The 27,935-nt window shown below is 49.7% G+C and overlaps 1 protein-coding gene and 1 long non-coding RNA gene across 4 annotated transcripts in view; one reads left to right on the forward strand and one right to left on the reverse strand.

The window, feature by feature from the left end:
* LOC105470057 (vitamin D receptor) overlaps positions 1–27,935 on the forward strand; it is a 70,253-nt gene that overhangs the window by 32,524 nt on the left and 9,794 nt on the right. For all 3 annotated transcript variants that reach the window (XM_011721785.2, XM_011721782.2, XM_071071821.1), the window contains 4 exons: positions 6,776–6,906; positions 20,734–20,918; positions 21,174–21,294; positions 23,961–24,132. In XM_011721785.2, coding sequence (XP_011720087.1) covers positions 6,776–6,906; positions 20,734–20,918; positions 21,174–21,294; positions 23,961–24,132 — 609 coding nt within the window. The remainder of the gene's footprint in view (positions 1–6,775; positions 6,907–20,733; positions 20,919–21,173; positions 21,295–23,960; positions 24,133–27,935) is intronic.
* On the reverse strand, positions 12,134–14,379 carry LOC139356779 (uncharacterized). The gene is made up of 2 exons (XR_011609199.1): positions 14,052–14,379; positions 12,134–12,781 (listed from the first exon to the last, which is right to left on the reverse strand). It is a non-coding gene; the product is annotated as an uncharacterized lncRNA (long non-coding RNA).

Consider the following 27,935-nt stretch of genomic DNA (forward strand, 5'->3'; position numbering starts at 1 on the left):
ACAGGGGGCTGTGGCTCTAGACATCAGGAGCTATAGCATATAAAACAGCAATATGGTTTCAAACTCTGCTGCCTGCAGGCTCCCATGCTAGGCACCCAGAGAGCAGGCCTAAGACATGGTGTCTGCTTCCAGGGTCTCAAATTCTTAATAAGATGGTTAAAATCTACTCTAAAATCTACTTTCACTCTCAGCACTCCCTCCCACTGCCTCTTTCTGCTAGTTTCTCTTCTTTCCCTTTATTTAGGGTTTCCTTTGTCCAGGTCCTGTTCCTTTTTCCTTTATTTAGTCCTTACAACCCTCTCTGAAATGTTGCTCCCATTTTACAGATGTGGAAACTAAAGCATGGGAAGGTTAAGTAACTTGGCCAAGGTTGTGCTTTAAGATTTAAACTCAAACAGATCAATCTAACCAAATACTGTATTTCATTTTTAATGTTTAGGTAGTTGTAGTGGGTAGTGGATTTTTTAAATGTAATGTCATAATATGGCTTTTTAAAAAGCCAACAGCTTCCTGTCTCTATTAAAAATACAAAAAATTAGCCGGGCGTGGTGGCGGGTGCCTGTAGTCCCAGCTACTGGGGAGGCTGAGGCAGGAGAATGGTGTGAACCCAGGAGGCAGAGCTTGCAGTGAGCCAAGATCGCGGGACTGCACTCCAGCCTGGGCGACAGAGCAAGGCTCCGTCTCAAAAAAAAAAAAAAGTAAATCACCTATTCAACCCAATTCTTAGTTCCCTGCCTCCTCTGGGAAGCTGTCGCTGTTGCCAGCTCATCGTGTTCGCTTCCAGATTCTTTATGTAAAAGTGAGTATGTGTGTGTTTGTGTGTATGTGTGTGTGTTTGCATGTATGTATGTGTGCACACCCATCACCATTCTGCATCTTGGTTTTATCTACTAAAGAACACTTCTTCAAGCTCATTCCCATTTCAGTATTCTTCCTATTTCTGTTTCATAGTCACAGAGTATTATATGGAGGTTCCCTAAGAAAAGAAACCAGTCCTGACTGGGCGCAGTGGCTCATGCCTATAATCCCAGCACTTTGGGAGGCCGAGGTGGGTGGATCACTTGAAGTCAGGAGTTTGAGACCAGTCTGGCCAACATGGTGAAACCCCATCTCTACTAAAAATACAAAAAATTGACCGGGTGTGGTGGCACATGCCTCTAATCCCAGGTACTGGGGAGGCTGAAGCAGGAGAATTGATTGAACCTGGGAGGCAGAGGCTGCAGTGAGCCCAGATCGTGCTGCTGCACTCCAGCTTGGGTGACAGAGTGAAATTCTGTCTCAAAAAAAAAGAAAGAAAGAAGAAAACAGTCCTCTGTCATGGGCATTTAGGTTCAGTGTTTGGCTTCTCCAGACAGAGCTGCAGTAACCACCGTTGGGCCCAAGGAAAGATCTACCCACAGGATAGATACCTGGAAGTGGCTTTACTGCGTTAAATGTCTGTGCGTTTAACATGCTTGATTCACATTGCCAGTTGCCCTAAAAAAAAAAAAACAAAAGTCTGTGCTCTTTTCTACAGTGTGAACTGTCCTTTAATGTTTTTCTAAACCCACCTGAGGAGAACCCCCTGATGCTGCCTCTCACATACATGTAGGCCCCTATCAAATGATATAGGTCTTTTTATTCCTTTAGATTCACTGGGGTATAATTGACAGATAGATATGGTGTGTATTTCAGGTGCACAACTCAATGTTCTGCTATACATATACATTGTGAAATGATCACCATAATCAATCCAGTTTAGCATTCCCAGCACCTCACATAGCTCTTTCAGATCAGGAGCTTTCACTAGTTCCTGTATCCTGAGCAGACGCTGGGATCTCTGTGACACTCAGTGCAGTGGAGACAGAGCCCAGAGGGGATAGTTGACCCTACGCCTGGGTTATGCAACGTGTGTCTCTGCTGGCAGAGGCCACCTACTGGAGAAAGGCCCAACTGTCCCAGGCCTGAGGCCCTGGCCCCAGGCTCTTGATGCTTTTGTGAGGTTTTTGTCTCTTTCTGTTTTGATAAATTGGTCTCTGGCATGAGAATCAGTCAATGTCCTCTCTCACCCCTGGCTTTCTAGAAACTGCATCTATATTTAGCTTGGTTGCCCCACCCCTACCCCTCTTCCTGAGCTGGGGTATAAATGCCAACCAACCAGAGGATGACAGGGTCCAGGCTCAGAGAGCAGCTGAGGCAATGGGCTCTCATGGAAACCTGAAGCTCTTGTTTCTCAAATCCAAACCAGCTCACAGGCAATTAATATTGGGAGGAAGGCAGGGTAGGGTGTGGACCTTCAGGACAAAGCATAGAGCCAGGGCTGGGCAGTCTGGCTGTCCTGACTCCTCGTGGGCAGAGAGTAAATGACAGCCACACACGTGGAAGTGCCCTTGGAAGGTGGGAGAACAGGGAAGAACAGGACTTCTGAGCCAAGAGGATCTGTGGCCCTGCAAACAGACATGTTGAGCCAGACACACCTCAAAGGCCAGCTCTGGGATCTGAGTTCCAGGGAGCCCCTGGGTCTGGCAGTTGGAGCTGGCGATCAAGCTTTCTGCACCCTGAACACCGACCCCACGCTCCAGAGCCTAACGGTGTTCTCTTCTTTTTCAGTGTTCTCGGGCTTCTTATGACAACTCTTAAGCAGAAGCAAGAGCACCAAACTTTTTTTTTTACCCCCAGTACTTTCTCTTTTATTTTTTATTTTTAGAGGTAGGATCTCACTTCATCACCCACACTGAAGTGCAGTGGCGCAATCTTGGTTCACTGCAGCCTTGACCTCACCGGCTTAAGCCATCCTTCCACTTTAGCCTCCCAAGTAGCTGGGACCACAGGCGCATGCCACCATGCCTGGCTAAATTTTTTTTATCTTATACAGGGTTTCACCATGTTGACCAGGTTGGTCTCAAACTCCTGAGCTCAAGCCATCTGCCCACCTCAGCCTCCCAAAGTGCTGGGCTTGCAGGCGTGCTCATGCCACCATGCCCAGTCCCAGTACTTTCTCTTAACTCAGCTCTGCACTGTTTTCTCTTCCCATTCCTAGCCTCATTCCTGTTGTCAGGAAAAGTGGGGCTGAGTGGCAATCTCCAACCCTCCTGTGTATAGACGTCTGAGATGGAGCTTCATATTTAAAGCAACATGAGAAAGATGAGAGAAAGATGGGGAAGCAGTGGAATCTCTTTTCAAGCAACCCTGCAGCTGGCTCCACTTGGAGCTGCCCCCAAATGAGGGTCAAATGCAGGCTCCCTGGAGCCTGGGGAAGGACAGACGGGGCCCCTGATAGGCCCTGGGGCCTCAGGAAGCTCTCAGCCCCAGGCCCGGTCTGCTGAGAGGCTTTGGTTCACATCACTGGAGGTGGTGGCTGCGCTAGGCTGACGATGTGCTGTCTTCTTGGTGCCCATGGCCTTGCAGGTTTAACAGGAAGAGCTCCGAACCAGACAAGACAGTCAGTGGGAGGACAGAGCAGCCCTTCAGCGACCAGAGCGAAATGTCTGGTTGTTTTAAAAAAAAAAAAAAAAAAAAAAGGAAATGAGAGTTTCTTCTGAAATAGAAACTTCTGGTCCTTGAGTAAGTTTAGAGAATTACGGGCATTCTGAAGCCTGAGCATTTGTGGTGACGGACGAAGCCTCAAGAACCACAAGGTTGGTGGGAGGGACGCCAATCTCATGTCCTGGAATATACAGATGTGCCCTGTGGGGATGATTGTATCTCATTTCTGGGGAACGCTAACAGTTCTCAAGGTACTTCCATAGTCTCTTGTCCCTCCAGAAAAGTGGCAGTAAACAAATAGAGGTGAAAGGCAAAAGGCTTTTTGTTTCCACAAAGATGGAAAAAAGCCTGGCATATAACTTCTCTCTTGTTAGCTATTGCAGGGTTAGGACTGGGCCTGAGGCAGGCTTGACTTGGAGCTAAGGAGCCCCTGACAGCCTGGTGCTGCTCCACCTCCCTGACAACCCCGGCTCTGCGGTAGGCCCCTTGGGTGATGAGGGTCATCACAGCACGGTACCAGAGTCAAGGTCCAAAACCAACAGCAGCTGCTTCCTTGACTGTTGGGTCATTCTTGGCCTTGAGCCACCTGGGGCTGTTTGGGACGTCAACTTCACTGAGCACTTTAAGTTTCTGGGGTTGAAAACAATCCAGGAAGCTAAAGGCTAAGCCTCAGATCCCTAAGACTTCCAGACCTAGAAGCCTGCACTTCTTGCTGAATATCCTCATCCATAAGTTGCTTAACCTCAGTGTTCCCACGTATAAAGGGAGGGAGTTACACTGACAGTCTCTTGGGCCCTTTATGGATCTAAGAGTCTGGGCCTGCCTGGGACTGCCAGCAGAACTCTACTCTTACCTCTTCTCTGTCCCAGGGGCTGAGTCAGTGTGGTCCCCAGCTGTCCCTTTGCTAGAGCAAGCTTGTCAATTGATGAGTGCGATTGCCCTCAACCCCGTGTGTGTGCTAATGAACATGAACAGTGAGTCATGTTTTACCAAGAATCCTAACTAACGCGTGGTCCCTGAGCGGATGTCAGCAGCTCATTTCCAGGAAGGAAATGGTTGGGGCTGGGCTTTGGCTGGGAAGGCTTAGGCATCTTCACACTCAGCAGTTCCTTGGAAGATGCTGCTGCTCATGCAGACGGTGATTCCGCCACCATCTTTCCCCAACTAACTATGTCAGAAAAGTGGGACCCACTCCTGCTGGGGCTGGGAGGAGGACAGGACTCTCAGGACATGGATGATGAAAAGCCTCTAGGGACGTGCCTCAGGGAGGTGTCCTTTTACAGCCTCCCAAAGTCCACGTGGTGTGACTGGCAGTGGGAGAGAATGTTCGAATTAGGAAAATGAGCCCTTAAACTTGCACACTTGTGCACACACACACACACACAACTTACATAGGCTACAAGGGTGCCACTTTCTTTTCTTTTTTTTTTTTCTTTTGAGACAGAGTCTCATTCTGTTGCCTAGGCTGGAGTGCAGTGGTGTGATCTCGGCTCACTACAACCGCCACCTCCCAAATTCAAGCGATTCTCCTGCCACAGCCTCCCGAGTAGCTGGGACTATAGGCAAGTGCCACCGTGCCCTGCTAATTTTTGTATTTTTAGCAGAGATGGGGTTTCACTATGTTGACCAGGCTGGTCTTGAACTCCTGACCTTGTGATCCACCCACCTCGGCCTCCCAAAATGCTGGGATTACAGGCCTGAGCCACCATGCCCGGCCTCAAGGGTGCCACCTTTCTAGCTAAGAACACTTTAGTAGTTTTCTGGGTTTTTTTTTTTTTTTTTTCCAGACAGGATCTTGTTCGGTTTCCCAGGCTAGAGTGGAGTGGCATGATCTCAGCCCACTGCAACCTCTGCCTCCTGGGTTCAAGCAATTCTCCTGCTTCAGCCCCCAGTCCCCAAGTAGCGGGGACTACAGGCATGCACCATCATGGCCAACTAATTTTTGTATTTTTAGTAGAGACGGGGTTTTGGCATGTTGGCCAGGCTGGTCTTGAACTCCCGACCTCAGATGATCCGCCCACCTCGGCCTCTCAAAGTGCTAGGATTACAGGCGTGAGCCACCGTGCCCAGCTCTAGTTTTCTGTTCCTGCAGAGCTCCTGCTTCCTCTTCCTTTCAAAAATCCAAGGCCAGGCCTCAGGATTTCCACCTGCTTGTCTGGCCCCTTCTATTTCTGGGCAGGCTCTGGGATGTCCAGAGCTATGGTTTGGGCCTTTTCTCCCTTCCATGTACACATCTATCCCCAGAACAGGAGCTATTCCAGTCACAGGTCTCTAGACTCTAGAAGACTTCATGCTGAGACTAGCATCCTTACTTCTCATAGCAGCTCGTTAAATGTTATTATGCTGGCTACTCTGGAGATTTCAATATTTAAAAAGGTTTTTTCTAGGGAAATGCACTTGCGTTATTTCCTGTGTAATTTTTTTAAATGGGAAGGGGAACAGAGTACTGTAAAAGTAAGTATAAGAGTCGGGGTGCGACCCGGCATGGTGGCTCACGCCTGTAATCCCAGCACTTTGGGAGGCCGAGGCGGGTGGATCATGAGGTTAGGAGATTGAGACCATCCTGGCTAACATGGTGAAACCCCATCTCTACTAAAAATACAAAAGAAAATTAGCCGGGCGTGGTGGCGAGTGCCTGTAGTCCCAGCTACTCAGGAGGCTGAGGAAGGAGAATGGTGTGAACCAGGGAGGTGGAGCTTTCAATGAGCTGAGTGAGCCACTACACTGCAGCCTGGGTGACAGAGTGAGACTCCATCTCAAAAAAAAAAAAAGAGTCGGGGCACAGTGGCTCACACTTGTAATCCCAGCACTGTGGGAGGCCTAGGAGAGGGGATTGCTTCAGCCCAGGAGTTCCAGACTAGCCTGGACAACATAGTGAGACCCCATCTTTATAAAAAATAAAAAATTAGCCAGGCATGGTGGTATGCACCTGTAGTCCCAGCCACACTGGAGGCTGAAGCAGGAGGATTACTTGAACCCAGGAGGTCTAGACTGCAGTGAGCTGAGATCATGCCACTGCACTTCAGCCTGGGCTACAAAGCAACACCCTGTTCCCGCAAAAAAAAAAAAAAAAAATTAAAAGAAAAAAAGTAAGTACAAGCCATAATGGGAGCTGGGCAGGCAATGAAAGGAGAAGTAAGAATCGTTTGGTGCCCAACCTAGAGGTAAGAGTGGCTGGCAGCTGGGGTGGGCCCCATGTCCTCTGTTGGAGAAATGGAGACCAGGGGGCCCAGAAGACAGGTCTCCGTGGTCACAGGGCGAGGAGCCAGAAGTTCAGTGACCCAGGGCAGGCTATGTGCTCTCTCGGCAGGCGAAGCATGAAGCGGAAGGCACTATTCACCTGCCCTTTCAACGGGGACTGCCGCATCACCAAGGACAACCGGCGCCACTGCCAGGCCTGCCGGCTCAAACGCTGTGTGGACATCGGCATGATGAAGGAGTGTGAGTGTCCAGGGGCTGGGTGGGGTTTGGGCCTGAGCTGGAGTCAGGGAAAGGCCTTGGCCATTCTCCTGCAAGTTTGGGCGAAGGGTCTGCCTGGCCCTTCCTCTGTAGCTGCCAGTGTCTGGGGCCAGGGCCTCATGGGACCAGCAGCTGGTGACAGGGCAGCTGGAAGTCCAGGGTCAGATGCACTCAGTGGCCCTGTGCACCTCTCGAGGATCTGTGTGTTGGTGTCAGAGGCCCTGGAAGGGTCCCTCCAGAGTGGGACCTGAGAGGAAGGAGAGGCAGGACACTTCTGGAAGGAGAGTAGTCCCTTCTACTCCTGGGTCAGGGTCTTCCTCCAGGATGCCATTCTTTTTTCATAGCTCCCTGTTACTTGGACGGAGAGGGAAGAATGAGATTCAAGGAACCCCAGGTTCTCTGGGCTTGGGGAGAGAGGGCTGCTGTGGGTTGGGAAGGGCAGGAGTGATGGGGAGAATTAGTATTCAGAGCATAGCTGGCATCCACGTTCTGTCCCACCCCAGCCTCCCAGCCTCTCTGGTGCCTTGAACAGATCTGAGGGCTTGTGCCAGGGAGAGACCAGGAGGAAAGAGTCTGCCAGAGGAAGCACTGGGTTCTAGGACGACCCTCTGAATCCAGATGGAGAAAGAGGAGTGATTCTATAGGACTTCCTGTCCCACTCTGTGGTTGGAGAAGATCAACGTGGCATATTTACATGGATATTCTGACCCACCACTGAAAACAACACTTGAACTTTGCATCGGAGCTCTAGGACAGTTATTTGGTAACTAGAGTAGCCACTGAATTTAGCAGATGCTGGGAGGGGCCAGCCAGGCCGTCTCTGGGCTGGAGCATGGCCAGCTGGGCATGGGTGCCCTCTGCACACTCATTCCTTGCTCTCCTTCTCTTGCTCACTCCTGTCTGCTGTCTGCATCCAGACCCCCACCGGGCCCTAGGACAGAACCCAGGCCCTCCTGGCTGTGGGTCTGAGGAGTCGGAGTGGGGTGGGGATGTTGCTGAGATGCAGACCCTCCTGGCTATGGGACCGTTTGGGGTGGTGGGGGATGGGGAGAGGTCAGGTAACAGGAAGATGTGTCAGGGACAGAGGAAGAGTCACAGGACAGGGCTTAGAGGATAGCAAATTTCTCCCTTAATGGGAAGAAAAAGTCTCTGTTTTTGGGACACAGAGGCAGAGCTGAGGCCCTCACCCTGGGCCTCCTCTTTGGGCCTTGACCTAGGATCCTCTTCTGTGGGTCACGATTCCTCCCTCCTCGTCTGGTGGCTCCCCAGCCAACACTGGCAGCCCTGGAAGGTGTTTCCAGGGCTGTGGTTTCTCCGCACCTCCACAGGGTGCAGGCCTGGGCACGCTGATCTCTCCTACCCTAGTCCCTGCCACGCCCTGGCTCCTGTGTTTATCCTGAAGAGAGTAAGAAGTGGAGGCTGGAGGCCTGGGTGCCTTATGGGGCTTCACACACATTCTCAGTGGGCCCTGCTCAGGGTGAGGCATTAGGGAGGGCACCAACAAGGTGTGCTCAGCACAGTCCCGTCTCCGCAGAGAAGATAGCCTCTGCAAAGCAGAGGGCCTGGTTTCTAAAGCTCCAGCTAACCAAGACTGGCACGAGATTCCGCTGCTGCAGTTCGTAAGGCACTGCTGCAAGAGTTCCCCTCAGGGCCAGGCTCACTGATGCCCAAGAGGCCCCTCTCCTACCTCAGGAGGAAGAGGATGTCCTACTGACTTAGAATAGAAGGATCATCTGAGATTCAGAAAGGTAAAGACCTCAGGACTGGGATCAGAAAGCAAGTTGGTAGCCAAGCTGGGATTAGAATCAGACTTCACGTCCCCTCCTACCTGCTTCCTGGTCCCCATAGACAGCGCTGCATCCATGGTAAAGAGCGGCACCAGCCTGGAGTAAATCAGGGGTCCCTGCCCAGGAGCACCCTACCACGTGGGAACCCAGCAGCCCAGAAGCGATGCCCATCCCATCCCTAAATCAGCGCTCTTCCCTAAGTCAGCCACCCCCACCCCAGCCTAATTCTCTCCTGTGGAGTCCTATGTCCCCATCCTGCTGTATGCCCAAGGCAGCTTCTTACCACACCACCCTCCTCATCCCAGTGCAGGGAGTGGTACTGAGTTCCAGATGGGCTGGTGGAGCGGGGATCCAGTTAAAACAGAAATGTCCTGGTGCTTTTTACTTTCCCAAAGGGAAGATCGTCCAGGAAGAGACATCATTCCCAGCTTCAGGTTAGCCCAGCTTTAGGAGGCCTTGCCAGTGGGAAGTCCCCCAGCCTCAGAACCCTGGGAGAGCTGCTCATTTCTTATCTGGGCTGGGTTTTGTCCCCAAGGCATAGCATCCCAGAGACAATTGAGTGTCTCAATATTTGTAAAACCACAGGAAGGAAGCTAAAAGCCCAGGCTCCTGATGGCGGGGCAGGGAGATGGGCTTTCCATAGAAGAGGCACAGGAAGGGAAAGGATGAGGACAGAAACCCTGTGTATTGACCATCTACTATGCATCAGATAACACGTCAGGCACATGCATTTTCTTCTGAAATTCTCACAATACTCCCTAAATATGTAAATACTTTTATTTTTTCAATAGCTGAGGAAGCTCAGAGGAATTAAAATATCATGGCTCTGAGCTATTAAGATGATGGTATCAGCATTCATTCTAATCTAGGTCTGTCTGCTTCCAAAGCTCAGGCTTGTGGGCCACACCCGAGGCAGCCTCTCGTGGCCCCAGTGGGTTGGAGCTCACTCCATTGTGCATTTCCAGGCACTTTCACATGCTCTAAGAGATGGACTGAAGAGAGCTTGGTCCCACCAAAGACTCATCTTCTCTCTTTTCCGTTCTTAGTTGACTTTAAACCCTGGGAACCCAAGAAATGTCCTGAGTTCTTGCTTTTTGCTTATACTATACCTGTCCTGCACAGAACCACACATTATGGTAACTTGTTTGATGTTTTTACAGACGTATGTCTTTTCTCCCTGGTGTTAGCAAAGTACCTGGCATATAGTGCTCAATAAATGTGTGGACTAAATTAATATTAGCTCCTCATTATGCTTCTTTCTCTCTGTATATCTTCCACAGGTCTATAGATCAGTAAGATTCTCCCAAACCTGTCTGTGCCATTCATTTGGAAAAATTTTATGTCGTCTTCCTGTGGTTGTTCTTAGGCCATCCTTGGCATCTCGAAATGTTTTCAAATTGTTTATGTTGCAGATCTTGACTTCATTAGGGAGAGAACATGTCTTGCATGGGAATAACTTGCGCAAAATTATTTCACGCTGAGCAAGGAGCTTAAAAGGAAGTCAAAAAAAGCTTCTGAGCAACCATGTAGGTTTTACAAAGTCCATATGCCAAAACTCATGCTCTTCAGACACCTAATCACCAGGGAGTCCAACACTCTTTCAGAATCTGTTTACTCTTGTTATGCCCAGACTGTTTGTTCCCCAAAGAAGACCACCAGAGTCCAGAGTCAAAGCCAAGCGGCAAGGATCTTTACTACAAGTTCGAACTTGGTCCCTCCTTTACACAGTATACAAGAGGGCCCCGAACAATGCGAGCGTTTGCTTTTTATAGCCCGAAAGTTGTAGGGGAACAAAGAAATTCTTTTGGCTCCTGCGCTTTCAGTAACCTTGAACGGCTGTCTCCTTATCGGAGACTTTCCAGGTGGTGTTTGTACTGAGCTCAGGGAGTTTGAGAGATATATGGTGGTGGGATGGGAGGATGGGATGTGTTTGTGCTAGGCTCAGGGAGTTTTGAGCCCGGGGCTGAGGAATGTGCCCAGCTCCTTTCATTCCCCCCTTCTTTTCAGGTATCTTTAGAGCCAATCTTGGGTCTTATAAGTCTGATTCTGTTTCAGCGTCTACAGGTTGGTATTGGGCTCTGAGGACCATGAGTTGTACGGTGTCAAATCTCTCCCTAATAAATTGTAAAATTCTGTTAACAGCACAAGGTCCTACGGTAAGCAGAAATAGTAGACTTAGCAGGGGTCCAAGGAAGGGGGCTAACAGAGAAAACATAGAGGAATTCCACCATTGGTCTGCAGCTGAAGCAAACTGCCGTGTTTTTACTTCAGTGCTTAACTTGCGTAACTGTTGGACCCGGTCCTCTACAAGTCCTGATTCATTTATGTAGAAACAACAGTCTTCTTTTAGAAATATACATGTACCACCTTTTTCTGCAGTGAGTAGGTCTAGGGCCCTCCGGTTTTGCAAGGTTACCTGAGCTAGGGACGTAAGCTGCCGCTGAAGGGAGGCAAGGGACTCAGCCGACTCCTCCATAGCAACGGCAAATTGTGGGTATAACTTGTTACTTTCTATGAGGGTGTGACCTAGGGCTCCCCCCGCCAGTCCGGCCGCAATGAAGGATGCGGTGAGGGAGATTCCTGCAATGAGGGGGAGAAATATGGCTCGTGCAGGTCTTGGTCTAGGGTCTGGGTGAATAACAGCACTAGTCCAGTTACCGGTATACCCTAGGAACTCGCCAGCAGTTAGTAGAGTCAACCGGGGAACTAATGTGACAGGGAGACATAGTAGGTTATTAACAGAAGGACTAGGTAGGTTCTTAGATAAGGTTCCATTACACCAGAAGAATATGCCTGATGGAGCCCTTAAGGTAATATTAGGGGGCGTTGCAGTGATGCTGCAGAGGCTGGAATTGGTTCCTGAGAAACAGTAGGGAAACTTCTCCTGACTGGGGTTTAGGTATAGGGGCACGTTCAGGATAGGAGCATACGAGTGGTTTCGGAGGTTGTTAGCTTGGGCAAAGGTAGAGGGTCCCCATGGCAGAGGGACAGCTGTTAGCGGTGGACGCCCTAGAGTGGCGCACAGGAAGCAGCCAGACAGGCTATGAAGTCCTGTAAGGTTAGCAAGTTCTAGTCCTTCTTGTAATAACTTTAACCAGGAGAAAGGACGTAAGTCTTGTGTTAGTCTGTTTTCCTGTCGTTGGATATTCCCGTGGACCAGGGGCAGTACTTGCACTAGGCCTCGCCACAGATAGAGGTGACTGCTAGGCCATGTGGAGGAGGGGGAGTAGTATACAGCCCCATGTTGAGGTGTGGTCCAGCGGGAGTTTTAGGGGTCTCTAACTATCCATGTATATGGAAAGTCTCTATCCCGTCTACGATAGAAGGGCCATTTAGGGTCTAACTGTTTTCTCTTTTCCCAATAACGGGGCCTGTGGATGTTACAATAGTTATAAGGACAGCCAGCATTTTGGTGCCACCAATAGTGTTTACAATTGTATTTAGTCTGATCAAACTCAAAGCATATTATTGGTGTCATAGGTTTGGCTATTTGAAAACCAGTAAAATTTAGTAGAATTGGGCTGTTGCACCCTGAGGAAGGGCAATCAGCACTGGCCAATAATTTTCCGGGCTTATGAGGTTGCCCAGGGTGGGTTCGGTTTTCATAAAGCCAGAATCTCCAGACAAAGGGATTATGAGCTGGTTTTGTGATTTCTCCAGCGGCCACTAGGGCGACTAACATTAGGGTTAGACTACCTAACTGCATGTTTGCAGTGAGCTATGCTGTCGGCGCAGGGTGAGTTTTAAGGGGTTGTTCCTAGCTCTGTCCACAGTCCACGTGTCCGGTGCTTCAGCCGCCGCCGTGATTGGTCCCAGAAGATCAGAGGTTGGGTCCACTGGCTTGACGTGGGTGTAGTGGATCCACGATGCGATGCCTTCTACCTTCAGGGCGGTGGGTGTGGTTAGGAGTACCTGGAGTGGTCCTTTCCACCTGGGTTCTAGGGTCTCTTGTCGGTGTCGCTTGACCAGGACCCAGTCTCCCGGCTGGTATGGATGGGGTGTCGGCGGGGGACCGGTCTCATATAGTTCCTTCAGCTTGGGCCAGATTTCTTGATGAATTTTCTGCAAGGCTTGTAGGGAAAACAAGAGTTCAGAGACATTTTCTGTTTCGGACTTGAGCAGATCATCTTTTAGGCCGGGAACTAAGGGTGGGGGTCTGCCATACATAATTTCATAAGGAGTAAGGCCCAGTCTGTAAGGGGTGTTACGGGCCCGGAACAGAGCGTAGGGGAGAAGGACCACCCAATTAGCGCCAGTCTCCATAGTCAATTTAGTTAAGGTCTCTTTTAAGGTCCGATTCATTCTCTCTACCTGTCCTGAACTCTGGGGCCTGTAAGCGCAATGTCGTTTCTAATTTGCCCCAAGGATGGAAGCCAAATCCTGACTTACCTTAGTGACGAAGGCCGGCCCATTATCTGACCCTATCTGGACGGGGAAGCCATACCTGGGGAGGATATCTTCCAGGATTTTCTTTGCTACAACCTGAGCAGTCTCTTTCTTGGTGGGGAATGCTTCAGTCCACCCTGAAAAAGTGTCTACAAAGACAAGTAAGTACCGATACCCGTATTTTCCTGGCTTTATCTCAGTAAAATCTACTTCCCAGTAGATGCCGGGCCTGGTTCCCCTGAGCCTTGTTCCCGTTGCAGCCTGGGATTGGGGGTAGGCGTTGTTAAGCTGGCAGACTTTGCAACTTGTCACGATGTTGCTGGCCATCTCGGCTGTATGTCTGAATTTGAGCTTAGAGCGTCTGATCAGGTCTATCATCCGCCGAGCACCCAGGTGGGTGGTTCGGTGGATGTGTTCTAACACTTGTTGTCCTAATTTTTCTGGTAGGATGGTTTGGTCATTAGTATCAGTCCACCACCCATTCTGGATCTGTTTCAGGGGAAGCTTGTCAATCCACTGGAGATCTTGTTCTGAATAATCAGGGAAATATGGCAAGTCCCGGGGGCCCGGGTCAGGGAGCTGGAGTGCAAGGAGTTGGCTGGGAGCCTTCGCCACCTTTTTTGCAGTTTGGTCCGCCAGAAAGTTGCCTTGAGCAGTTGGAGTAGTTAGTTTCTGATGCCCTGGGCAATGCACAATGGCTAACTTTTCTGGCCTCTATAGGGCTGTTAGCAGGGCTAGGATTTCTTGCTTGTTTTTTATTTCTTTTCCTTCAGCCGTTAGTAACCCCCGCTCCCTGTAAATGGCCCCATGTATATGTGCTGTTGCAAAAGCATATCGGCTGTCTGTATATACCGTCAGCTTTTTCCCCGCCCCTAAGGTAAGAGCTTGGGTGAGCGCTATTAATTCGGCCTTCTGGGCCGATGTCCCCGGGGGCAGGGGTTCCGCCCAGATTACCTTAGTCTCTGAAGTCACTGCCGCTCCAGCGTACCTCCGGCCCTGATGCATGAAGCTGCTCCCATCAGTGAACCAGACGAGGTCGGCGTCAGGAAGTGGGCGATCCTGCAGGTCTTCTCGAACTCCGTGCACCTGAGCTAGTATCTCGGTGCAGTCATGGAGTGGGGCGTCCAGGTCCGGGTTGGGCAGTAGCGAGGCAGTCTCTTACCCAGTGGCCAGCCTCCTTGCAGTAGGCACATTGGTCTTTTTTTTTTCAGATTATCATGCCTGGGGGGGGGGCCGCCTAGGTTGGGTGTACTCTGGCTGTAGATGTTCTTTCTGTACTACTGCTGCCAGGACCTTGGTCATTTTTTTTTTAGTGGCCTTAAATTGCCTTTTTTCTGGAGTATCTCTGTTATTATAAACCTGCTGGGCTATCTGAAGGAGGTTTTGAATCCGCTTTTCTTCCAAGTTTTTTAGTTTTTGGAGTTTTTTTAATATCTGGGGCTGCCTGATTTATGAAAGACATTACAACAGCTGTCTGACTTTCTGGAGCCTCTGGATCTATGGGGGTGTACTGTCTAAAAGTTTCTATTAATTTTTTTAAGTAGGTGGCTGGGCTCTCTGTCTTTTCTTGCCGAATAGAATATATTTTAGCCAAATTAGTGGGCTTGCAAGCAGCTGCCCGGAGACCTGCCATTAGAGTCTGGCGATAAAGGTGTAGCCGTCCCCTACCTTCTGCCGTGTTGTAGTCCTACGCCGGCCTGGTCAGAGGAAAGGTCGCGTTTATGAGGTCAGGGTTAGCAGTCGGTTGACTGTCGTCCCCCGGGACCAGCTTTCCAGCTTTTACCTGTATTCCCTCTCGCTCCTCCGTGGTAAACAAGATTCGGAGGAGCTGCTGACAATCATCTCAAATGGGCTGGTGGGTGAACATGACACTATCCAGTAAAGCCAGTAAATCTTTGGGGTTGTCTGAAAACCGAGCACTCTGAGCCTTTTAGTTATACAGATCACTGGTGGAGAATGGCCAGTACTGGAGCTTGGGGATTTCTGTGTCATCTGGGGGTTTTATTTCCCGAAGGGGTAAAGCCACCGTGGAGTCAGGCGGCTGGGGGGGGGGGGCCTAGTCCGCGAAGTGCACCCTCGCGTCCGCCCCCCCAGCCTTTTAAAGTTACTTTCCCTTTCAGCGAGCCCGCCTCCCCTCCGCCTGCTCCGTCCCTTTATCTCTCTCTCTAATTTTTCCGTTTCTGTCTAAATCTTTGATTGACATACTTACAGGGTCTTTTTTTTTTTAAGTTTCTATCTCATTCGCGCGCGCTTTCTCTCTCTGTCTTTCTGTCATCCCGTGTCCTTTCTCCTTTATACTCAGTCTCTTTCTCTGACTCTCCACATCTGCCGTTTTCTCCCCTTTCTCTTTCCGATTTCCCTTCTCACTTTCTCCCTTTCCCATCTCTATGGTCTCTCTCTCACTTATTTTCTCTTCTCTCCAGTCTCACTTTCTGTGTCTCTTTTTGTAAAGGAATGTGGGTTAGAATTAGGTTGTGGGTTGGAATCCCTGTAAAGGAAATCCGCGCTGGAAGCCGGGAGCCCGGGGACCGGGGCCGCGAGCGCGCGCCGGAAGCCGGGAGCCCGGGGACCGGGGCCGCGAGCGCGCGCCGGAAGCCGGGAGCCCGGGGACCGGGGCCGCGAGCGCGCGCCGGAAGCCGGGAGCCCGGGGACCGGGGCCGCGAGCGTGCGCCGGAAGCCGGGAGCCCGGGGACCGGGGCAATTCAGACAGCAGGCGCGCACCCGGGGACCGGGGCAATTCAGACAGCAGGCGCGCACCCGGGGACCGGGGCAATTCAGACAGCAGGCGCGCACCCGGGGACCGGGGCAATTCAGACAGCAGGCGCGCACCCGGGGACCGGGGCAATTCAGACAGCAGGCGCGCACCCGGGGACCGGGGCAATTCAGACAGCAGGCGCGCACCCGGGGACCGGGGCAATTCAGACTGTTGCCCGGATCGCGAACCCGCTCCGGCAACTCAGATCGCAATTTAAATCAGAAGAGAGCCAGGGGACGTCTCCCACCGGTCTCCACTGGCTGTCCTATAGCGCGTCCGCCAGGACTGTGCCAGCCTCAGTTTCAGACCTCGCGAGTCAGAGATTCAGATTCAGAACAGACACACAGACACAGACAGACAAACGGAGACGAGCCAGCTCACCTATCAGTAGATCGATCCTAGCAGATCCGTTGACCAGGGGTCTGGTGGGCTTGGGGAATCCCGGACGGGCCCCCAGATGTTATGCCCAGACTGTTTGTTCCCCAAAGAAGACCACCAGAGTCCAGAGTCAAAGCCAAGCGGCAAGGATCTTTACTACAAGTTCGAACTTGGTCCCTCCTTTACACAGTATACAAGAGGGCCCCGAACAATGCGAGCGTTTGCTTTTTATAGCCCGAAAGTTGTAGGGGAACAAAGAAATTCTTTTGGCTCCTGCGCTTTCAGTAACCTTGAACGGCTGTCTCCTTATCGGAGACTTTCCAGGTGGTGTTTGTACTGAGCTCAGGGAGTTTGAGAGATATATGGTGGTGGGATGGGAGGATGGGATGTGTTTGTGCTAGGCTCAGGGAGTTTTGAGCCCGGGGCTGAGGAATGTGCCCAGCTCCTTTCACTCTTATTCTAGGTCAATGGCTTCATATATTATATAGTGTCTTCCTACATGATAGTAATGACATTTTAGGTTCAATCCATTGAAAAAATGATAAGAAGTTTCCTATGAAATTAACAAGCTCTTTAAACAAATTATTTCATAAATCACAGTGCATTTGCATATGTGGAAGACTTTAGACTTATTCAGTCTTCAAGCAATGTTGCCTTGCAGAAGGCTTACGGATTGGGCCTGTTTGAAACTGGTGGATCTCAGCATTTCTTCCTCTACTACCTGCATAGAAGATGATGGTTGCTATTTGATGCAAGTGACTTGGAGGAATCATGTTATAGGGTTAAACTTGAACTCTCTTTGTCTCTTTAAAGTAGGTAATTTACAAGCTTTGTGATTTAATTTTATTTTCTCACTCTTCAGATGGATTGGAACACAATGTGTGTCAAAACTCCAGGGCTGAAAGCCAAGGTCCGCTTATAGCCAGATGTAATCAGACACAGTAGAGGCTAGTGGTTATGACCTTCCACTCCAGAACCAGACTGCCCAGGTCTAAATACCAGTTTCACCACTGTTAGCTGTGTGACTTTGAGAAAGGTAGAAAGCCTCTCTGGGCCTCAGCTCCCTCATCTGCTAAATGGGAGTAACAATAGCACCTGCCTTAAAGGGTTGTCATGAGGACTAAATATATGAGTTAATATACAAAAAGCTCTTAGAAGAGTGCCTCATAGATAGAAAAAGTCTATATGTGCTATCCAGCATTAAGAATATTTTCCTTTTATTACATCAAACTTGATCACCAGAACTTCTAGCACCCAAGAGATCAAAAGTAAGTCTTAAGGGGTAGAAAGGCACACTCCCGGAGGCAGACACCAATAAGAAGAGACAACGCATAGCTTAACAGAGAGGTGGACACTGGAAGCAAGAAAAGTAGCCCAAGAACTCCAAAGCCCAGCACGCCGAGCCGTGCAACGCGGGGCATACAGCCTCCGACAACTCCGAGGCCGTAACCTTGTCCTGCAATGTTCAGTAATTATTCAGAATGATACCTCTGAATCATCAGGGAAAGGTTATATGACGTTAAAAGTGTTCCGTTACAAGGTTTTCTGTCTTGAAAATCTTTCCATAACAATTGTTTCAATAAAAGAGGTCAGCTTTGCTCAGCTCTCTGGTGTGCCAGGTGCCATTCCCTACATTGCAAGAGACAAGCAGCACTGGAGTACTCACTAGCCTTTCCTGAGCCAGGAAAATGATTTGCACACAGTTAGTGTAATCTGTGTGGATGCATTTGATGTTTGGTGCCAGACTATTGATCAGACACCACAGCCAGGTAGCCCATCCGGTCTAGCCTTTATGGGGAAAATATAAGAATTATAAAACAAAGGCCAGGAGTGGTAGCTCGCGCCTGTAATCTCAGCACTTTGGGAGGCCAAGGCGAGCGGATCACTTGAGGTCAGGAGTTCGAGACCAACCTGGCCAACATGGTGAAACCCCGTCTCTACTAAAAATACAAAAAAATCAGCCGGACGTGGTGTCGTGTGCCTATAAACACAGGTACCCTGGAGCCTGAGGCAGGAGAATAGCTTAGAACTCCAGGGGGTGGAGGTTGCAGTGAGCCAAGATGGTGCCACTGTACTCCAGCCTGGGTAATAGAGCAAGACTCTGTGAAAGGAAGAAAGGAAGGAAGGAAGAGAGAGAGAGAGAGAGAGAGAGAGACAGAAAGAAAGAAAGAAAGAAAGAAAGAAAGAAAGAAAGAAAGAAAGAAAGGAAGGAAGGAAGGAAGGAAGGAAGGAAGGAAGGAAGGAAGGAAGGAAGGGAAAGGAGGGAGGGAGGGAGGGAAGGAAAGAGGAAAGGAAAGAGGAAAGGAAGGAAGGAAGGAAGGAAGGAAGGAAGGAAGGAAGGAAGGAAGGAAGGAAGGAAAGAATTGTAAGACATGGACCCTGCCCTTAAGTAACTTGTAATCTAGAGAAAGAGACCTTGAACTTCTTGGGCTCCCTCCATAGGTAATGAATTAAAACCTGTGCTAACCATGAGTCTTACAGAGCAGAAGATAATTGGGTGTCAATGTGTGTGGGAAAGACTAAATATGTCACAGGCATAGGAAATGAGGCTCAGCAGAAGAAAACGAGGCTCGGTGCAGTTCAGGGCAATCAAAAAATGCTTCACAGAAAAAGATGGCTATGATGTAGGCACTGAAGAACTATAGAACTCATACAGGTATTGGGGAGAGGAGACCCAGCTGGACAGGCACCCAGCACAACTGGAAATGCAGGGGCAAGTATGAGCAGGCCATGTTCCCAGGCCAGCAGCAATGCCAGTGTGCCCAGAACAGAGGCTGTGTCCAGAAGCACTAAGACATGAAGTAGGAAAGTTAGTAAGAAGCCAACTTCAGTTTGGACGTGGTCAGCAGTAGGGGCCGGGAAAAGTATCTGGGCAGGAGAATGGCCTCACAGAATCACTGGAAAGTTAGCAAAGTCCAGTCAGGCTGAGCTACATGCCTGTAGACACCATGGTGTGGCTGGCAGAAACAGGCCTCCCTAACTCCTCTGGTCCCCAGGTGAGCAGGAAAGACAAGACACCTAATCTTGGGCTCCCCAAGTGAGGGCTTAGCCCCATTGCCTTCCCTGGATGCTCCCTGCCCCTTCCTCTCCCACCCTGCCTGACCTGGTAGGGTCTGTGCAGACACCCACTGTGGGAGGAGAGTTGGCAGCTGTTAGGGCAGGTGAGTCAGTCACCTGGGCGTGGTCTACTCCCAGGCTCCCCATAGAGGGAAGCATCATCTCTTGCAGTAACACTCGCTTTCCTGCCATGCCTGTGGCACTGGCTGTCCACTCCCACCCAGCATAGGCTCTTCCTCCCTCCCCACCAACTTATCTCGCCCTCCCCCTACCTGAGGGCCTGGGCCAATGGACCTTTCTCGAAGCCTGGAGCTCACCCACCCTGGGCTTCTGGTTCCTTTCCCTGCTCTTGTGAAACTCCCCAGTTCTGTGGGCAGATGCCCTGGCAGCACCAGCACTGAGCAAGTAGCTACAGGCCAAGGGCCCCGGTGCCCACTCCTGCCATCAGCGCTCAGCAAGCCACAACCAGGAGGTCTGTTTGCCCAGCCGCTGTGCCAGGCACCTCTGCTCCCAGCATCCCCCCAACCCCCACAGCTACCCCAGCACAGGGAGGCAGGCACAAGCCTGCAGGTGGTGTTGGAGCTCTCTACAGCCCAACACCCTGATTAGTGGCTGTAAAGAACTTCCAAGATTAGAGCTGCAAGGCCTCACCCTTTGGGGCCTTCAAGAGGACTTGAAAATTTCCATGGACAGAAATGTCAAGGCTGTACATGCTGGAGGAGGAGTGGTTTTGCAGAGAACCAAAGAGGCCTAGTCTTTCTATATTCCACAGTCCCATGTCTGGAAACTTGGATGTGGAGATAGCCACACAGAGGGTCCTCTCCACATCTCACTTCCAGCGCTGTGAGAGCTCTGGCATCCTTTCTCCACTCTGATGTCTCCTTCAGGTTCATGGAACATCAGGATAGGGGAGAGATGAGAACTAACATTTCGTGAGCATCTGCTCTGGGCCGGGCATGCATCCAGTTCTCAAATCAGTTGATCCTTTGAGGCAGGTGTTATTACTTCTCCCACCTGCATGTGAACACACACACACACACACACACAGACACACACACACACTTTATGGAGGAAGGTACAAGAAAGTAACCTTGGAAGAGCTTATATGGTCCAAATCTCTCATTTTACAAACAAGAGAACAAAAGCCCAGAGAGTTTGCCCAAGGTCCCACGACTCATTCTTGAGAACCCCCGACTCCCTAAAGCCCAGACCATCCCGCCTCTCAAATCGTCTTTTTCTTCTTCTTGCGTGTACCTTCCTTTCCACCATAGCAAACCCAATTTTTCTTCACACAGTGGAGTGGGAGTCCCTGTGGCAGGAGGACCCCCGAGGGAGCCCCGAGTGTTAAAGCCCCTCCTATCTTGGACCTTTACCCACAACCACAGGAGGAAGGTTTTCTGGAGGAGCTGCTGGCTGGCCCTCCTGACTCCCCTTCCCACCCCACAGTCATCCTGACAGATGAGGAGGTGCAGAGGAAGCGGGAGATGATCCTGAAGCGGAAGGAGGAGGAGGCCTTGAAGGACAGTCTGCGGCCCAAGCTGTCTGAGGAGCAGCAGCGCATCATTGCCATCCTGCTGGACGCCCACCATAAGACCTACGACCCCACCTACTCTGACTTCTGCCAGTTCCGGGTATGTCTGCCTGCTGGGAGGATGAATCGGTCCAGAGGAGAAGCACTAGTGGAACCAGGGCCCAGGGAGTAGGGACAGAGGGCAGGGGACATCCTGAACAGAACTGGGGTAGGGACGGAGGCTGCTCTGACTGCTGGCACTGAGAGGCTTCGCCTTTCCATAGACCTTCCTCAAAGCCATTCCTATCAGAGATCAGGGCCAAGGTAGGAAAGTGACCCCAAAATGTGGGTCTGAGACCCCATCTTTCCCTTCCAGCCTCCAGTTCGTGTGAATGATGGTGGAGGGAGCCATCCTTCCAGGCCCAACTCGAGCCACACTCCCAGCTTCTCTGGGGACTCCTCCTCCTGCTGCTCAGATCACTATATCGCCTCTCCAGGTAAGCAGGACTTCAGTCCTCCATGGAGTAAGGGAGCGGGGGTGAGGAGTCCACCCCACCTGCCCTGGGGCTGCTGGATGGAAGGAGGTGGAAGGCTCCCTAATGGAAACTTACATACATACTGTGTGCCATGCAGTGTCCTCAAAACAGCCCGTCTGTTACAGAAGGGGGTGACTTGCCCAAAGGCCCACACTGGGGAAGAGGCCAAGCTGGGATTCCAGCTGTGCAGCATCGGGCTCCCGGGCCCATGCTTTTTCCTCTAAGCCAGGCTTCAGCCCATGGCCCCCTCCCTGGAGGTGACCTGCTTCCTTTAAGTGATATTTTAATCCTGGGCCCTTCAGAAGGTGAAATTTGGAGTGGGAAGGAGAATGTGTTGGTCCCATTGCGGCCCACCTTCCACCTGAGCTCTGGGGACCACTCTGGCCCTGGAGGACCTGTCCCCTCCAGCTCAACTGAGAGTCTGGGAGGCATCATGCTTTCCTTCCTTCCTTTTTTTTTTTTTTTTTTTTTGAGATGGAGTCTTGCTCTGTCGCCTAGACTGAAGTGCAGTGGCACCATCTCGGCTCACTGCAACCTTTGCCTCCTGGGTTCAAGCGATTCTCCTGCCTCAGCCTCCTGAGTTGCTGGGACTATAGGCACGTACCGCCACACCTGGCTAATTTTTGTATTTTTAGTAGAGATGGGGTTTCACCATGTTGGCCAGGCTGGTCTCCATCTCCTGACATTGTGATCTGCCCCCTTGGCCTCCCAAAGCGCTGGGATTACAGGCGTGAGCCACCGCGCCCTGCCCATGCTTTCCTTCTTATGGCCTTTTTCTTCCTTCCTCTGCATCACCCTGCCTCATCTGCCCCCTGCTCTTGTCCTTCCTCCCTCTACCCCTAACCTGACCCTGCTGTCCTCTGCTTGGGGTCTGCAGGAGGGCAGGGATGGGAAAAAACTTTCCCCTCCAGGCAATTAGAACCTTAGATAAAGCAATTCCATACTCAGTGATGAATCTCTGCCCAGATCCAGAATAGATGGAAAGGGTCCCAGTGCCCCTGGACAGAGATACTAGTTAGAACACTTGCTCCCTACATGATCAGCTGACCCTCCCAGCCCCTCACCTCGTAGGAATCCCTCCCACTTGTCACTTTTCTGTACTCACCTTCCTGCTCTTTTCAGTTGATAGCATATTTATTTCTATCAGTTAAGGCCAGTCTGTTTAATCCATATGTTGTTCTGTATTTCAGCTTTCAATAGTAATTCTATACTACTTAGGAGGCCTTTTGTTGTTGTTTTTTGTTTTTGCTTGTGTTTTGTTTTGTTTTGAGACAGAATCTCACTCTGTCACCCAGGCTGGAGTGCAGTGGCACAGTCTCTGCCTCCCCGGTTCAAGCCATTTTCCTGCCTCAGCCTCCAGAGTAGCTGGGATTACAGGCACCCACCACCACACCTGGCTAATTTTTGTATTTTTAGTAGAAATGGGGTTTCACCATGTTTGCCAGGCTGGTCTCGAACTCCTGACCTCAGATGATCTGCCTGCCTTGGCCTCACAAAGTATTGGGATTACAGGCATGAGCCACTGCGCCCTGCCTATTTAGGAGTTTTTTGATACCCTCTTGTAAGTTCACTGATTCAAGGTGCTTAAACCGCCCTCCCCACAAGTGGTGTGTTCAGTATAGCATATATTTATTTAAAAATTCAAACAAGTTAACCTTTTTATTTTTTTAAAAAATTATTATACAAAAGTAATACATGTTCATCTTAGACATTTGGAAAACATAAACTAAATTATATATATATATACTTTAATCCTGCTACCCAAAGATAATCACTGTTAGCACTGTAATATATCTCTTGCCTCTTTTTTTAAAAACACATATGTACATTCAGAAAAGAAATTTTGCTGTATACAATCTGATGACTTGTTTTTTTAATATTGCATTGTTTTTCCTTACAATTTAGTATGCATCCAGAACATAATTTTTAAAGGCTGCACAGTATTTTGGAATACAATAATGTACCTAAATCCCCTACCATTGGATATCTGGATTATTTCCCAGTGTTTTAGTAAGACAACAGTATACTTATAGCTAAATATTTACACTTATCTGAAATTTTCCCTTACAATGAATTCCAGGAAGTGGGATTACTGGTCAAAGAGTACACACAATTGTTTCACTAATGTCAAATAGCTTTCTAGATTACCTGCAGTAATGTGCATCTCCTTTAGCACCCCAGCCCTCATAGGCATTGCCTATTTCCTACATCTTTATAAATACTGGCATCAGTATTTAAACATTTTTGTTTCTGGTTTATAGGTGAAAAGTGTAGATGTTCTACATTGCAGTTCTTTGATCATTAGCAAGGTTGAACATTTTTTTCCATGGGTTGATGGGTCCCAAATTCATTTCTGATTGAGATCCGTAGGAACAGCACATGGTCTGCTTGAGGAAGTCTCATTGCTCTGAGTGTCTCTGGCTCCTTGCTTTTACTGTCTCATGCTGCTGAAAGAGGCAGAGAGAGTCCCAGAGGGAAGCCTGGGCTGAAGGGTGACCTCTGGAATCACTGCGGGATTCCCAGCTGGCTCTCCTGCCAGGGCACACCAGGTCTTTGCAGGGGCTGGCAGGAGTGGTCCTGGTCCAAGTACCCTTAAATAGCTCCTTCTCTTCCCTCATCTCCCCCAGACATGATGGACTCGTCCAGCTTCTCCAACCTGGATCTGAGTGAAGAAGATTCAGATCACCCTTCTCTGACTCTAGAGCTGTCCCAGCTTTCCATGCTGCCCCACCTGGCTGACCTGGTCAGTTACAGCATCCAGAAGGTCATTGGCTTTGCTAAGATGATCCCAGGATTCAGGTAAGAAACTTCTGCAGTATCTAGGGAACAGAGTCAGAGTCCTAGACTGAGCTATAAGAAGGGCTGGAGATCACCCATCCACCACTCCTTTTTTTTATTTTTTATTTTTTTAAATGGAGTCTCACTCTGTCACCCAGGCTGGAGTGCAGTGGCGCCATCTTGGCTCACTGCAACCTCTGCCTCCCAGATTCAAGCGATTCTCCTGCCTCAACCTCCCAAGTAGCTGAGATTACAGGTATCCACAACCATGCCCAGCTAATGTATGTATGTATGTATGTATGTATGTATGTATGTATGTATTTTTATTTTTCCAGATGGAGTCTCGCTCTGACACCCAGGCTGGAGTGCAGTGGCGCTATCTCGGCTCACTGCAACCGCCGCCTCCCATGTTCAAGCGATTCTCCTGCCTCAGCCTCCTAAGTAGCTGGGATTACAGGTGCATGCCACCATGCCCGGCTAATTTTTGTATTTTCAGTAGAGATGGGGTTTCACCATGTTGGCCAGGCTGTTCTCGATCACCTGACCTCATGATCTACCCGCATCGGCTTCCCAAAGTGCTGGGATTATAGGCGTGAGCCATCACACCCTGCCCTAATTTTTTTATTTTAGTAGAGACGGAGTTTCGCCATGTTGGCCAGGCTGGTCTCAAACTCCTGACCTCAAATGATCCACCCGCCTCAGCATCCCAAAGTGCTGGGATTACAGGCATGAGCCACCACACCCAGCCTCCATTGCTTTTTTAAAATAGAGATTCAGGCCCTACCCTAGACCCGCTAAATCAGAACCTCTGGCGTAGGACCAGAAATCTGTATTATGAAGTGCAGCCTATCCTGCATTACTCTGCAGGCCAGCACTGGAGAGCTAGTCCATCCCCTCACTTTCTGGATGATGGTGTGGAAGCCCAGAAAGGTCCAATGGCCAGCCAGGATCCCTTCCTGGTGTTGGAGCCAGCACGTCAGAGCCAGGCCTAGAACTCCCAGCTCACTGTTGTGTTACTCCAGCTGGCTTGACTGGCATCCTCATATTATCTCTTTAAATTCAACGACATGATTCCTCCACACCCCAACTCTGAGAGTAGAATGAAGTGATAGAGAGGAGAAGGGTTGGCCATGTAGACTTGTGAAACAGTCTGGGAATCCTGGAGAAAGACAGGTTTCCTGGCATATATGACCCCGGCATCCTTCACCAAAATGAAGACCATTTAAAGACCATTTCCTGGCCAGGCGTGGTGGCACATGCCTATAATCCCAACACTTTGAGAGGCTGAGGTAGGAGTTCAGCCCAGGAATTCCAGACCAGCTTGAGCAACATAGTGAGACTTCTTCTCTACAAAAAAAAAAAAAAAAATTTATAAATTAGCTGGGTGTGGTGGCACATGCCTGTAGTCCCACCTACTAGGGAGGCTGAGGCAGGAGGATCACTTGAGCCCAGGAGGTCAAGGCTGCAGTTAGCCATGATTGTACCACTGCACTCCAGCCTGGGCAACAGAGCAAGATCCCGTCTCAGAAAAGAAAAAAATAAAGACCATTTCCTAACCATACTGAAACATTTTTTGCCAAAATAGGTAAGTATAAGGAGTTCTACTGGAGAAGGGATCCTCCTTTATCAATTCACTCATATAAATTTCATTCATTTATTCCCATGTTTTATTGTTGTAACACTAACAGTGTATATAATACTTATATTTAAATGCTCATACAGTGTTAATATTCTTTTTTTTCCTTTTCTTGTTTGAGACAGAGTTTCGCTCTTGTCACCCAGGCTGGAGTGCAATGGTGCGATCTCACTGCAACCTCCACCTTCTGGGTTCAAGCAATTCTCCTGCCTCAGCCTCCCAAGTAGCTGGAACTACAGGAGTGTGCCACCATGCCAGGCTAATTTTTTGTATTTTATTTTGAGACAAGACTTTCCCTCTTGTTGCCCAGGCCAGAGTACAATGACACAGTCTCAACTCACTGCAACCTCTACCTCCCGGGTTCAAGCAATTCTCCTGCCTTAGCCTCCCAAGTAGCTGAAATTACAGGCTCGCACCACCACGCCCGGCTAGTTTTGTATTTTTAGTAGTAGAGACGGGGTTTTACCATGTTGTCCAGGCTGGTCTCGAACTCCTGACCTCAAGTGATCTGCTGGCCTCAGCTTCCCAAAGTCCTGGGATTACAGGCGTGAACCACCACGCCCAGCCAATATTCTTAAAACAATAGAGTACTGACACATTTAGTAGATGTGTTGGGAGATTGCTATATTTATGTATGTTTGTACCTTAATTCTTCCCAAAAGTTCATTTGGCATATTGCCATAAAATACATAAACAATATGGTTGAGAAAGATAAGTAAATCGATCTTAAGCAATGTTATTATCATTTTAAGTAGCAGCAATAGCTGTATTTCCGGTAGAAGGAGCAAAATGCTTCCTAGATACTAATGCTCAGATTCAGTGCTGGAATACGGGGAGCTGGAAAGTGAGTTAACATTGCTGGCTCTGGATGGAAGCAGACATGAGGTGCCATATATCCGTTTGTGAACCTCTTAGCTGTGTAGAAAAGCCATCAGTTATTGCCTAAATTACTGCCTTGCCAGTGAGATGATGGTCATTCACAGAGTTAAACCCAGAACTTTCCAGTTCGTTTCTGCCCTGAGAAAACTGGCTCTGTGTTATTTTATGCCTCTCACCAATCCAAATACCAGAAATTTTTCAATGCTCTTCCTCTGGAATTAATGTGAAAATGGCGAAGAAAAGAAAACTGGCAGACAGTGCTGAGACACTTCTACCGCATTGCACATTTTGGTTGTAGCGACAGGAGCGAGGGCCCCTCTGGCAGGCAGGCACGCAGGCAGGAGGAAGCGACAGATCTCATGTGAGTCAGGCATTGCTCTGAGCACAGGGTTTACCCTCAGAGCCTTTCCTTGGAACTGACAACACATTCCATAGAGCACGAGTTCCAACTCCCTCCTCCACGCTTCACGTTACTGTTTGCAAACTCCACATATACCAAAGTCTTGTTTTATGTAAACGGCTAGGGAAAAAACACGGAAGCGCTCGGCTTCCATCCTCATGTCAGGCAGCAGTACTCATCTACACAGGCTTCATCTTTCGCTGCTCTAGTGGGGAGTAGGACAGAGGGCCCTCATGACCCTTTCCAGATACTGAGGTTCAGTGATTCCAATGGAGGCTGAGATTGCACACACGGGAAAGCTGTCCTAAAAAGAAAGTTACTCATTGAATCAGTTACTCCAATGCTGCCCCCTTCACTAAGGAACCCCAGCCTCCACTTTTCTCCCATGCTCAAGTCCCCTATCCCTTGCCCTCCCACATGGACCCTGACACAAATAGTACTACTCTCAGTTTCTCTTCACGAGGTTAAATTGAAGTGTGCCCTCTTCCTTTCATCATGTTCCCCTCTGTCCCCTAGTCTGTCCTTGCAACTCATGGCTAAAGTGAGGTGCATATGGGCAGGTACAGGAGCTGCCCAGCCATTGATGCAAAATGGGTTAAACTGATCCTGAACATGCTAGGGTTGGCTTCTCTGTCTTCAGCATGACTTGAGAAGTCCCAGATCAGAAGGTATGCCAATGAAAATGGAGCAGGCCTTGCTAAGAGAGCTTGCAGGGACACTGGTATGGACACTCTCTGTGGCTGGACAGAGGTGATGCTGAGCCTGGACTGGAGCCCAAAACCAGGCTCCAACTGGGCCCAGCGTGGGCCAGCCCAGCAGCTCTCTGGTTCTGCTGCTTTCCACACTTAGGGGTTCTGTTGTTCCAAGACATAGAAGAACAGTGGCTGCGTCCCTGGTGGCTTTGATCTT

Source organism: Macaca nemestrina, chromosome 10, assembly GCF_043159975.1.
Source record: "Macaca nemestrina isolate mMacNem1 chromosome 10, mMacNem.hap1, whole genome shotgun sequence".
Lineage (NCBI taxonomy): Eukaryota > Metazoa > Chordata > Mammalia > Primates > Cercopithecidae > Macaca > Macaca nemestrina.